Source organism: Encephalitozoon cuniculi, chromosome III (genome assembly GCF_000091225.2).
Source record: "Encephalitozoon cuniculi GB-M1 chromosome III, complete sequence".
NCBI classification, from domain to species: Eukaryota; Fungi; Microsporidia; family Unikaryonidae; genus Encephalitozoon; species Encephalitozoon cuniculi.
This window is the reverse complement of record NC_003230.1, coordinates 65,536-77,988: the sequence shown is the minus strand read 5'-3', so window position 1 is coordinate 77,988 and position 12,453 is coordinate 65,536. Positions and strand designations below refer to the sequence as shown.

General features: G+C 48.1%; 7 protein-coding genes across 7 annotated transcripts; 2 read left to right on the top strand and 5 right to left on the bottom strand.

Moving 5' to 3' along the window:
• Nucleotides 1-74: 74 nt before the first annotated feature.
• On the bottom strand, nt 75-2,876 carry ECU03_0580 (uncharacterized protein; the record flags this gene model as incomplete). Its single annotated transcript, NM_001040933.1, has 1 exon — nt 75-2,876. One exon carries the CDS (start codon nt 2,874-2,876, stop codon nt 75-77), a length of 2,802 nt encoding a protein of 933 aa, NP_597569.1.
• Nucleotides 2,877-2,996: 120 nt separating this feature from the next.
• Nucleotides 2,997-3,554, bottom strand: ECU03_0570 (uncharacterized protein; the record flags this gene model as incomplete). Its single annotated transcript, NM_001040932.2, has 1 exon — nt 2,997-3,554. One exon carries the CDS (start codon nt 3,552-3,554, stop codon nt 2,997-2,999), a length of 558 nt encoding a protein of 185 aa, NP_597568.2.
• A 329-nt stretch (nt 3,555-3,883) lies between these two features.
• Nucleotides 3,884-4,894, top strand: ECU03_0560 (uncharacterized protein; the record flags this gene model as incomplete). Its single annotated transcript, NM_001040931.1, has 1 exon — nt 3,884-4,894. One exon carries the CDS (start codon nt 3,884-3,886, stop codon nt 4,892-4,894), a length of 1,011 nt encoding a protein of 336 aa, NP_597567.1.
• An 81-nt stretch (nt 4,895-4,975) lies between these two features.
• ECU03_0550 (uncharacterized protein) lies at nt 4,976-7,402 on the top strand (the record flags this gene model as incomplete). The annotated part of the gene is made up of 1 exon (NM_001040930.2): nt 4,976-7,402. The coding sequence occupies one exon, from the start codon at nt 4,976-4,978 to the stop codon at nt 7,400-7,402; it is 2,427 nt and encodes an 808-aa protein (NP_597566.2).
• A 104-nt stretch (nt 7,403-7,506) lies between these two features.
• On the bottom strand, nt 7,507-9,651 carry ECU03_0540 (uncharacterized protein; the record flags this gene model as incomplete). The annotated part of the gene is made up of 1 exon (NM_001040929.2): nt 7,507-9,651. The coding sequence occupies one exon, from the start codon at nt 9,649-9,651 to the stop codon at nt 7,507-7,509; it is 2,145 nt and encodes a 714-aa protein (NP_597565.2).
• A 78-nt stretch (nt 9,652-9,729) lies between these two features.
• On the bottom strand, nt 9,730-10,260 carry ECU03_0530 (uncharacterized protein; the record flags this gene model as incomplete). Its single annotated transcript, NM_001040928.1, has 1 exon — nt 9,730-10,260. The coding sequence occupies one exon, from the start codon at nt 10,258-10,260 to the stop codon at nt 9,730-9,732; it is 531 nt and encodes a 176-aa protein (NP_597564.1).
• An 81-nt stretch (nt 10,261-10,341) lies between these two features.
• On the bottom strand, nt 10,342-12,393 carry ECU03_0520 (heat shock protein 70; the record flags this gene model as incomplete). The annotated part of the gene is made up of 1 exon (NM_001040927.1): nt 10,342-12,393. The coding sequence occupies one exon, from the start codon at nt 12,391-12,393 to the stop codon at nt 10,342-10,344; it is 2,052 nt and encodes a 683-aa protein (NP_597563.1).
• Between the last annotated feature and the right edge of the window lie 60 nt (nt 12,394-12,453).

Below are 12,453 nucleotides of genomic sequence, written 5' to 3'. Positions count from 1 at the left end.
TCCATTTTTATTGGTTCAGGCAGGGGTCTTTGTAGAGGCCTCTAAAGGAAATACATCATTCTTTAATAGCAAGATTATGTCCTTTCAATTAGAAGAAAGCATTCGTCGTTGAATTTGCTCATCGGCCAGTCAAGCTCCAGGTCGGTGTAGCTCTTTCCATCGAACATCACCATCTTTCCAAATAACTTGTATTTCTTTCTGAACTCTGTAACGGTTTCCACATCAGCCTGCAGGAAGAACGGAAACCCCACTATCTTGTACATCCCGGTGTAATATGCCGTTTTGATGGCCCTCCTTACAAACGGCTGGATAACACACATCCCGTTGGTAGTAAACTCCTCGGACATCGCAAACGCCTTGAGATACAGTGTGTCCCGGACCGTGTCGACTATTCTCAGGGTCTTCAACGAGTGCCCTCTCACAGGATTGAGGCATACAAAGCGGGACACAAGAACACTCTTGATCAGCTCCAAGGACGTGCACCCAACCTTAGTCACAAGGATGTGCAGGTGAGGGACGGCATTGTAGTCCATCTCCTTGTTGCAGAATGCTAGATAGACTACTTGATATCCAGCGCTGATGAAGCATGACACAGAATTCCTGGGCTGCAGGTATTCATGAAGATCAGGCTCCGGATCCGACTGGACAGAGTCCTCTGGTGCCGTCCTGAACTCGGAGCTGTCAGAAACAGCCTCCTTCCGCAGAAATATTTCTTTCGACCCGACAAACCGCCGGATCCTGTCCTCAAGCTCAGTGCTTTTCAGACCTCTTTTCACAAATATGGTAAAGTTGTGGGGCCCACAGGAAACATTCACGCATAGCCTCCGGTAGAAGTCCCCTATGAAGTCAAGGAACTCCAAGACGTTCTCTCTTCTGACTGCAACCAAGACATCTCCCTGGGGAAGGTCAGAAATCTTGGTGGATGGGTCCAGCGCAGACGAGAAGTCAAACTCTCTGAACACTGCAATGTCATCAAGCCCTGTCTTCTCACCAATAACGTCTATGTTGTCCCCGATGGTTCCATCCATGTGCACACATGCACAGAGTCGTAGAGATGTGGGCAGCGTGTCTTCACACCAGGGAATGCTGTTGAAGACCTTAAGGAATATAAGCCTGTGCCCCTCGAAATTAACCCCTGGATGGCATGTGTAGACGAAGTAGTCTGCACTGACATTAATAACTCCATCCTTCACGAGGGCGACTTTTCTTTGATAGTCGAGTTGAACATGCTCAATGATCCTGGATGCCTCCTCCTCCACAGTCCTTGTATTTGTCCCTACCAACTCACGCGTGTCTTCCTTAACCCTCTTACAGGGTCTGTCAGATGTCTCACCCTTTTCATGGCTCTTTATCCTGGTACACTCAAATAAATACAAAGACTTCCGGGTGCTGAGGTGCTTTTCAATGTTGTTCCTTAGCAGCTTGATGGTATCTCCCTCCTTCATGACAAACTCGGCATAGCTGCTCAGAGGATAGTCGTATGAGTCGATGTTGTAAAACCCAATTCCCCTGTAGTTCCTGATGTTGTCTATTCTTATGCACCTGACCAGAGTCTTGTCCTGCTTTCTGCTCAGCACCTCCTCCGTTCTCGGGGGGATTACAACCTTCGCATTCAACAGATCGTTGGCCATACTTTTCCTGAGGTAGATCAGGTAATATCCAGAATGGTCTCGTATCCTGTCCTTATAAGGATGTCTTCCTCCAAAGTTGTGCTCCAGTGCCTCCATCTCCCCAGCCTCGGTCACAACAGTGTCGTTGAACTTGAGCCATCTTCCATTGATTTTCAGGTATGCATAGAAATGGCCTTCATCGTGGTCTCCCCTATGCACTATGACAGAGTACAGATCATACGTCGCGTCAGATTCCTCCTTTCTCTTAGAGTCCCTGTCCAGAAACGGTAGCATATCAATCGAATCGGGGAACTCAAAGTAGTCGTTTATCTTGTACCCATTTCCTGTCTCAAAGTCAACATTGAACCTCTTCAAAAGAATAAACATAACCGGGGGAAGAGAACTGAACATCACACCCTTCTTCGCATCAACAAGCCCGTGCTTCTCGCAGTTGTACCTGTTGTTCCCATCGAGAATCTCACTCTTTACATATCTTTTCAGAGACTCCTGCAGATTCGACGATAGCTTGTTGTTGAAGAAGTCCCGGATCTCCACTTGGATGTCCTGGAACTTTTCCTTTATCCTCCTCACACATCCGCACTTTCCGTTTATATATGTCACCAGCTCTCCCTGTATCATGTCCTCGATAACGTCCTTCCTCTTGCTGTCCTTCTCAAGAGAGTCGAAAAAAACCTTCGAAAACTCGTGGATATCCTGGTGGACATGGACATCGTCCACCCATATGTTATTCACAACAAAGTCTGTTGTGTCCACAGGATGCTCTCCCGTCTGCATCTCCTTAAACAGCTTCTGGAGAAGCAGGACTCTTCCTCTGGGCTCTAGCCCAAACACGTCATTCCTGAACTTGGCTATGCTGAACAGGGCCTGCATCAAGGAGTTGATGTAGCACGTTGCCCCAAGATTCCGAAGCCCGACATATCCGGTCTCCTCCTTCGAGTTGTAGCACCCGGTCCTTACACGGACATCAACCCTGATCACATACCTCTCCTTCTCCTCAATATACATCCCGATGTCTGTGCTGAACATCGAAAACTGGTACTGATATTCATATTTCTTCCCATCAATGTCAAAACAAAATGCTGTTAGGATGTCATGATAGGATCCCCCTTGGTATTCCAGCGCCAAGTACACCCTGTTGCACCTGTTCGACAGAATCAGCTTCCAGGTATGCCCCTGCACAGAAAACGGCTTGGACTCCACCTTTGCCCCGCTAGACGGCCTCTTGACTTTCCAACCCTCATCCATCGAGGGTCTGCTTCGAAAACATTTAAAGTCCTGTCAAATCTTGAAAGACCTTCCCCAATATGGCCATTGGGTCCTCACAGGAGCCTTCATTGTAAATTATGATTTAATGATATATTCATGTCATCTGCTAAATGACTTGCTTCTTGACTTCCTTGGAAATACTCTATCGAGAAGCACCTGCTGGGATATTAGGTTCGATGTGTTTTTGTAGTAGTAGTGGCCTGCAAAGCAATCGAGGTTCTTGTAGTAGCAGCAATAGTAATGCCCATCAATGGATGCCCCAGGTATACTTTTGAGCCTGGGGTCGGGGAGCAGGAACAGCTCCTTGATCTTGATGTACATGAAGTTGCTTTTCTTGATGTCGTAAGACCCGGGCTTGTAGACATACTCCCCCCTCCACTCGGGGAAGAGCTTCCAATGTATTATGTCTGGATTCGTCATCGAGTACTCCTCGGTTGTGAACGGATAGATGTTCCCGATTATTTCTCCCTCGAAGTATGTTGTAAGAAGCTCGTATCTATCCGTAAGGTTATGTATCTCGAATGTCCCGCAGATAAGCTCTTGCTGAATGTCTACAACATCGATGTTCATCTCTATCTTGAACGATCCTCCGTTGGTAAGCTGCTCTCCTCTATACCTAGCACCGTTTTCAAGAGCCAGAGCTTCTCTCAAGTACATGGATGGTTTTAGTGTGTTTCCTTTAATACCAAACTCCTTTTCCATGCTTTCAAGGCACCAGACATCGTAAGGCTTGGCACAGAGGCAGCGGATCTCAAGCAGTGCACTCGAAAATGCCTCGATCAAAGATTACCCGTTGAATTTCTAAGAGGCGCAGGAATTCCATGCATTAGCATGCAGCTGCCTGTCTTGCTGAGCACCCATTGGTCAGAGGGTTATTGCATGGAGTCCAATCACCTGGGCTGCTTATTGCATACTACCCTGCCCTATTGGATCGAATTCCTAAACAACGACAGAACTTGTATAGGAAAGGCGGGCCTGGAGCAGGAATGAGCTTTTACAAGGGCAGAGAGAAGATGACTCTTCACGGGCTTATATCGAAGCAGATCAACCCCACAGACTCCACCCCGCTTGATGTACGCGAGGTGAAGAAATACTGTTACTATGGGTTTTCGAATGCATCGCTCAGGCCGAAGTACTGGAAAGTGTTTCTGGGATACTACAGTAAAAACAAGTTTAGGACGGAGATGTTTCTTCGAAACATGAGAAGCTCCTATAGCTTCTACATAGGAAAGATAGGAGACGAGTTTGAGGGAAAAGATGGATGCTACAAGGTGATCGAGAACGACGTCTGCAGGACATTTATCAAGCCAAGAACAGAGTGCAAAGACTCTGGAGAGAAAAGAAGATACTGCGAGTTTCTCGACAGCATACATAGAGACACACAGGAAACCCACAGGGCCGTGATCGAGAGGATACTGAAGTGTTATGCAATGACAAACTCGTCTGTGAAGTATGTCCAGGGAATGAATCTTGTTCTGACGGCAATATATTATGTTCTGTATCTGAGCGAAGACGAGGAGGACAGGAGATACTGCGAAGAAGACTCCTTTTTCTGCTTTAACTCACTGATGGTAGAGATAGGCGACAACTTCATGGAAGATCTTGACCAGTGCAGCGGGGGGATAGTGCACAGGATGTCCAGGGTGATGGAGATAGTTGAAGAGGCTGACAGAGAGCTGTACAGGGCGATGAAGAGAAAGGGCTTGGTGGAGGGAGGATTCCATATGAAGTGGATACTTCTGATGTTTGTGTCGTGCTTTGACATTGAGGATGTTGTATGGCTATGGGACCGGCTTCTTAGCGATTCATGCAGGTTTGAGATGGTGCTCTATTGTTGTGCATCTGCGATAATCATGGCGAGGAGTGTGATCATCCGGGAGGACTTTGATGTGTGCATGGAGCTTCTTCAGAAGCCGTCAACCGTAAGCGCAGAGACGATGTTCAACGTGGCAGACCATCTAAGGAGGAGGCGGCACAGAAGCTCCAGGAACGGGTGAGTCTGTGGTCTTGTTGTGGGCGATGATCCCTCTGAAACACTAGGGAGATAAATACGAAAAAAACAAAGGATGTTAACCTTGATGTCGAGATCTAGGAAGCTTATTGAGGCGCTAGAAGAGATTTTTGAAAGCGAGAAATCCTATATCCGGGATCTGATTCTATGGGAGAGGGACTTCCGGATATGGGTTCTTAACTGTCCGTTGTTTAGTAGCCCAAAAGTCAAGTATGAGATATGCGACAGGGTGTTCATCAACATGGACAGAATTCAAAGGTTGCACCAGAGGATTTACGAGGACATGAGGAAGATGAACTTTGGGGCGGGTTTCGAGACGATGGGAAAGGATGCCCTGAACAACGCCAATGAGCACGCAACTGAAAAGGCAGAGGGCTCGAGCGCAAATCTGCGGCAGCTGGAGTGTGTATCGATATATGAAAGGTATGTTGACGAGTTTACTGTGTACTACGAGTATGTGCGGAGGCTTCCCAAGGCCGAGTTTGAGCTTGAGAAGCTTATGTATCGGTATCCGGACTTTGCAAGCGGCGTGAAGGACTTTCTGGAGCAAAAGAATGCCGAGTTTCTTGGGATCAAGCATTTTCTGTACAGGCCGTCTCAGAAGCTTGCGCGATACCCCCTGCTTCTGAAGGCTGTTGTCAAGAACGAAGAGGGCGGTCTCAAGGATGCATATGAAAGGCTGGTTGAGAGCTTTAAGGCGATAGCAAAGAATGCAGACAGGGAGTTTAACAAATATGGCACCCAGTTTGCGATTTACAGGCTTGGGATGAGTTTTAAGTACAAGGGGACGGTCAGGAACCAGCAGTGCTTAGCTCTGTTCCAGAAGAAAAGGAAGCTGCTAAAGGAGGGAGAGGCTCTGGTGAGGAGCAGTACCAGGGAAGGGTCTGCGGTATACAAGGTGTTTGTCTTTGACCACCTAATCCTGATATGCGACTATCCACAAAACAAGTTTGCGGACTTGTACATCAACGACGAGCCGATATTCATGCCAAGGCTGATTGCGCTTAAGGAGGATCCCGGGTTTTTTGATAAGGACGAAGACTTCGAGGAGTTTTCTTCGCTGTTTCTATTTGAGGCAGGAAGCGCCAAGGCCTGGGGCCTATACTTTCATGACCAGGGAGAGAGGGATGTGTACTTCAAGATAATCCAAAAGGCAGTCCACAGAGTCAGGGCAAAGCTCCGGGACGACATATCTCTTAGGACACTCCCATTTGAGACCGGCGAAACCGTGAGATATGCATGCCAGGCAAACAATACAGATTGGCGTGGAGAGAGCTTTTCGTCCTCAAACTCCGGAGAAGAAAGTTCTTACATGTCAACCGATGGAGACTCTCTGGATAGCGCCGAGATGCTGAAGCCTGCGGGATGCGACAGCCTCGATGAGGCCGTGAATGCATTCTTCGAAAACAGAAACAACAGCTCCAAAGATGGAGAAGATCCCTACGAAGAAGACCATGATGGCTCGGAAGATTCGCTAGAGCCTGGATCCAACAAGACATGGTCTTTGTGGAAGACCTTATTTCCAACGGCCGACTTCTTTGTGAGCAGTATTAAGCTTCCTCTGCCCTTGGATAGAAGCAACGACCCCGAGTATACCTCTGCGCAGAAGAGCATGTATATTATAGCAGTTGGTGACGGGGTCTATCGGTTTTTCAATCAAAAGATCGACAGGATCCTGGAGAGAAAGGTCAGCAAGATAATCTACGACTCTACATATGAATTGATGATGTACCAGTCGGGTTCGACTCTGTATGCATCCCACTTCAATGTAGAGTCCACAAGTATAGAGGAGAATGTCCTGAAGAGCGATATCGAAAACTTCTTCTATGGAGTAACAAAGCAAGGTCCATGCATTGCATCGACGGATTCTGGGGACGGGAAGTCTGTTTCCATATTCCTTTTTTTGGCGGTGATATCCAACGAAGCAGTTACGATTGAGCTTTCCCGAAAGTTGTACGTTGGGCTCCAGGTGTACAACGTCTTCTTCTGCTCGGAAAAGATTGTGATCGCATGCAGGGACTTTGAGATTGTCGACATGGAATCTCTCAGGACAGAAGAGCTTCTGCAGGTCTACGACCCGTGCATTCCCGTACTTTTCTACGGGCTCAAGAATACCACTGCAAGATCCATACTCCCTGTCTCACCACGCGAGTTTCTTCTGTGCTTTGACTCTGTAGGGTTCATAGTCGACGACACCGGAAAGCTAAAGCGAACAGACATTATCTTTTTGTGGAACTGCAGGCCTGTGGAGTTCAAGCTGTCCAAGAATTATGTTATTTGTCTTGGACATCGGATCATAAACATATTTGACCTGAGGACTGGGCTGCTGATTTTCACCAAACTGCAGCATGGATTACGATTTGTGACCGGAAGCCTTGAGCCATTGCTGCATGATGGAAAGAACTTTTACAAAATAACATTTGAAGCAGATGTTGATGAGGCAAACGAACGGTCCAATAAGAGCCATAGAGACGAGGAGATATCGGCGAAATAACTGCCTATTGATGAAGTAATAAAGGGTTTATTAAAATGGCCTCCATCTTCTAGATGGCCAGAGGGAAATGGGCTGGCCATGCAGGCACAAACTTCAAAGCTCCGTCATCTTTCCATATACCCCTTGGCCATTTCAATCACCTCGGCTGGAAATCCGACCTTTTCTGCAACCATTATGCCAAAGCTTGTATCGCATATTCCGTCAACCACCTCGTACATGAGAAGAGTCCCGTCGCTCTTGGCCTTCTTGTTCAGCACATCATCTCCACAAAGCTCTGGAAAGTGGGTGGCGCATAGGCACAGGCTTTTCTTCAGAATGAGGTGCTCCTTGACGGCCTGTGCAATGCTTAGGCCGTCGACTGCGCTAGTTCCTCTTCCAAGCTCGTCTATTATGATCAACGATTCCGGGGAGCTTAGGCGGCATATCCTTGCTATGTCGGCCATCTCCATCATGAACGTGGACGATCCTGTGAATGAGCAATCTCCGGCTCCAACCCTTGTATATATTCCATCGAGTATCGGAATACTAGCATACTCTGCAGGGACATAACATCCCATGTGTGCAAGGAGGGCAATCACGCCACATGTCTTGAGGAAGGTGCTTTTTCCTCCCATGTTCGGGCCTGTCACCACACACATTCTCCTGTCCTCCATCTTTATCGAGTTCGGAATGTAGTCCTGGTCCTCAAGCACCGGATGGAACCCGTTCTCTATTTCAAGCATTGTTCCACCGACAATCGGCCTCGAGTATCCCTTGAGAGTAGCCTTGATCGAAAATGCACTAAACACATCAACCAGTGCGGTCAGATGGTTCAGGGACTCGAGATATGGTGTGTAGTTCTTCAGTGCTGTCTTGACTCCGTCCATGATCTCCTTCTCTTCGTCATCGATTTCTTTCTTGAGAGATTCTCTTCTTTCGTTCAGGAGGGAAAGGACTCTTGTTGTAAACGAAACCCCTCCCTTCACAAAGCTCAGCTCGACAAAGCCCTCTTTCTTGAAGAGATCTTGGCTTCTCTGATACTCGGCCTTTGCGGTCTTGAAGGCCCCTGAGTTTCTATCCACCTTAGCTCTAGGGTAAATCCCACACACCCTCTCATATTCCTTCTGCATCTTTCCATCGACTTCGGCCAGCGCCCTGTTAAGCTTCTGTAGCCTTTCCGATACATCGGGCCTGACTCTGTACACGTTTTCTTCCGCAGCCTCGAGATCAATTACTCGTGTGATTTCATTTCTGAACGGCACAAATGCCAGGAAGATCTTCTTGAGAGTCTCGCCAACATCCTTGCTAAGAGCCAAGGAGGATGAGAAAGAGGACATAAGCTCGGGAATGGTATCGACAGTCTGGGCTAGCCGAAGAATCTCTCTCAAGGACACCCTGCCACTGCTTACTCTTTTGGACAGCCTCAACAGGTCTGGAAATCTCTTTAAAATGCCAAGGTTAAGAGTCCTCAACGAGTCGACAATGTCCAACCTCCTCTCTATCTCATCCTTGTTACGGAGTGGCTGCAGAAGCATTCTGTGCAGAAGCCTCCATCCCTGATTTGTGTAGCAGCAGAAGGTTTTGGCGACACAGTGCTCGTTCTCGTTGTATACATTTAGTGAGGAGAGAACACTCCTATCCACCCTACACACAAACGGCCTGACATACTCCTTGTGCTCGTAGCTCTCCTCAGATACTCTGAGGTATCTGCACAAAAGCTTTATTGCACTTTCCTCGCCCCTCCTCAGGCAGCCGGAGATGCCCAGCCTGTTCAGGAAGTCTCCCAGCCTCTTGTTGTCGTATACCACCTCAATCACATTCATCTCGCTCAGAATCCAGTACAGATTGCTGAGTATCTCGTCGTCCTCAAAGGTAGAGGTATAGATCGTCGACTCAGATGTGGTTAGGAAGCTGACCTCAACTGCATCTCCTAACTTCACTGCTGCAACGGATGGAACGTTTCTAGCATCCAGCAACAGATCCGTGAAATCCTTCCAGTTTCCTGGGAACCCTTCCCTTACAAGAGTCCGGCCTTCATACTCTTGAACTCCAACCCTGCTCTCTGTCAGCAGTGCTCTAACAACGTCTTCGATTTCCCCCTTGGAGAGCCGCATCTCCTTCCCCTCCTTTCTCTCGGCCACGTCTTTCATGCTGCAGCGAGGAACCATCTCTATGTCCTCGTTGAATACACTGTATGCTTCTCCCCTTCCAAAGAACTTGAACTTGTCCTTGTCAAGTGTTTCATAAAACAGCTTGAACTCATAGTCCATCGATGGAATCGCAAGGACAACCGCAGAAAATAAGATAAATATAGGCATTCTAAATTTATTTATGTTCAGCCCTAGGAGCTAGCAGCACCTGTTCTTTTTCTTTGCACTCTTGAACAGCAGCTTTGTTTCGTAGCAAAGGTGCTCGGACTTGGCAACCAGGTCCTCCAGCTTGTCGTTCCGCTCAAGAACGGCCATCAATGTCTTCGACAGGGCACCCTTGGTCTCCTCAACCTCGTTCTGTATTTGCAGGAGGGTGTGCTTGGACGCAGGGTCCTTGTATTCCTCAATAAGCTTCTCGATGTCTCCGTGTCTTGCCTCTTGCAGAAGCTTCAGCGCCACAATCCCAGGATAGTCGTCGTCTGCACACGCTATGTATGCAAGGTCATTGTGCACCAAGCTGAACAGCCTGTAGGTTTTCTTGTCGTTGAACTCATGGGTGTATTCCTGGAATTCGTATGTCTCTAGCTTTTCTGCAAGCTCCTTGGAGATAAACATAAGCGTTTCCCTCACTTTCCCCCTGGTGAAGAACGAAAACTGCCCGAGGCTGAACGCCTTGGCCTTTACCTTCCTTGTGTGTACGTTGATGACCACCAAAGAAATAATAGCCATGCCGGGGTTACCGGGGCTGGCCTCTTAAGCAGTACCGATCAAAAGACACAACATTTTCATAGAGACAAACCATTTAATTATTTAGGCTGCTGGTGCTCCACCCATTCCGACGTCCTTCATGATGTCGCTCGTAAAGCTCTGGAAGTCATTGGATCTTCTCTCAAGCTCCTCAACCTCGAAGTCCTCCGGCCTCTGGGCATTTGAAAGCCATTCTTCGTTCTCCTTGATAACCCGGAGAGACTCGCTTTTCTTCTCCTCAGAGATATTGTTCGCCTTCTCAACAAAGGCCTTGAAGGAGGAAATCGCCTGGTCAAACGCCATTCTCTTTCCCATCTTCTCCTTGGTCTCGTTGTCTCTCTGCTCATTGTCCCTTGCCTCCTTGGTCATCCTTTCAATTTCTTCCTGGCTGAGCCTGTTCTGCGAGTTCGTCACCTTTATCTGATTCTCCTTGCCCGTCTGCTTGTCCTGTGCAGTGACAATAAGGATTCCGTTGTGGTCCACATCAAACGTAACCTCAATCTTGGGAACACCGCGGGGCGCTGCAATGATTCCGTCTAGATTGAAGCTCCCAATCTTTTTGTTGTCCTTACACATCGCCCTGTTCCCTTCGTACACATTGATGGTCACAGCCGTCTGGTTGTCCTCGTAGGTTGTGAAGGTCTCTGTCTTCTTAATGGGGATGTTGTCACCACAATGGATCAGGGCTGTCGCAACTCCTCCTGCAGTCTCAATCGAAAGGTTCAGAGGAACACAGTCTATGAGAAGGAGGCTTGACCCTGCATCCACAGCATCAGAGTATATAGACGCTGCCTGGTATGCTGCTCCATATGCAACAGCCTCATCGGCATTCACAGGCTCAATGACCTTGTGTGCTCCAAAGTATTCTGCAAGCAGAGCCTTGATCTTTGGAATTCTTGACGACCCTCCGACAAGAAGAACCTTGCTGATGTTATTCTTGACCTCGTTCAGAGTCTTCTCAAGAGAAGGATTCAGAAGGAGCTTGCTTCCATCCGCAGAGTACTCAACCTCGGGAACACCTGCAGAGCGCAGAAGGCACCCCTTGGTCCTCTCCATGCATCTCCTGAAAAGATGGTCGCAAAGAAGCTCAAACCTGGCACGGGTGATCTGAACATTCAGGTCGTCAGTCATGTGGAAGCACGGCACATATATGGCGCTGCTTGTTGCAGAGCTGAGGACTGCCTTGACCCTGGTGCACTCCGCTCTGAGCCTGAGGAGAGCACTCTCCTTCAGATCAGACTGCTTAATGGAGGAGTTCTTCTTGAGGAACTCGGAGATGCAGTAGTTGATCAACAGGTTGTCAAAGTCCTGACCCCCAAGGAACGTGTCTCCGTCAATAGCCTTGACAATCCCAAGAGACCCAGCCGCCCCGTTGAACTCAAAGTCGAGTAGAGATACATCGAATGTACCTCCTCCAAGATCAAACACAAGGACATCCTCCTTTGCAGAGAAGTTGGCATTCTTCTGTGTCTGGATATGCCCATATGCCATGGCTGCTGCCGTAGGCTCTGCAAGAAGCCTGACTTTGTTTGGGTCAAAGCCTGCAATCGTTGCCGCTGCCTTCGTCACATCCTTCTGAGGCTCCTCGAAGTATGCAGGAACCGTTACAACTGCAGAATCAACAGTCCCTCCAAGCCTTGCCTCAGCTGCATTCTTGAGATACAACAGGACCTTCCCGCTAATCTCAACAGGCGCATAGTAGTTTGTTTTTCCGTTCCTTGTAATCTTAATCGCTATGTTGTCGTACGAGTTCGATCCCTCAGAAACCTTGTTTGGCTCCTCCCTCTTCTCACGATGGTTGTACCTCACAACCTTGAACGGCCACCCTTTGATTGCATTCTGGATCTTCGGGTCGTCAAACTCCCTTCCAATCATCCTCTTTGCATCAAATATAACAGACATCGGGTCAGACCCAACCATGTTTCGGGCCGCCGTTCCAACAACGGTGCAGTTGTTCTCGTCAAAGCTCACCACAGACGGCGTTGTCCTCTCACCATCCTGGTTCGTAATAACCTCAACCTTTCCGCTTATGTATCCAGCAACACAGGAGAACGTCGTTCCCAGATCAATCCCAATCGCTCTAGAAGTGTTAGATTTAGCTTTCTCTTCAGACATTGAGCCCTAGGGATTCCCCACTTTTATTATTTTTTCTTTCCACATTTCTCTGTTTTTTCT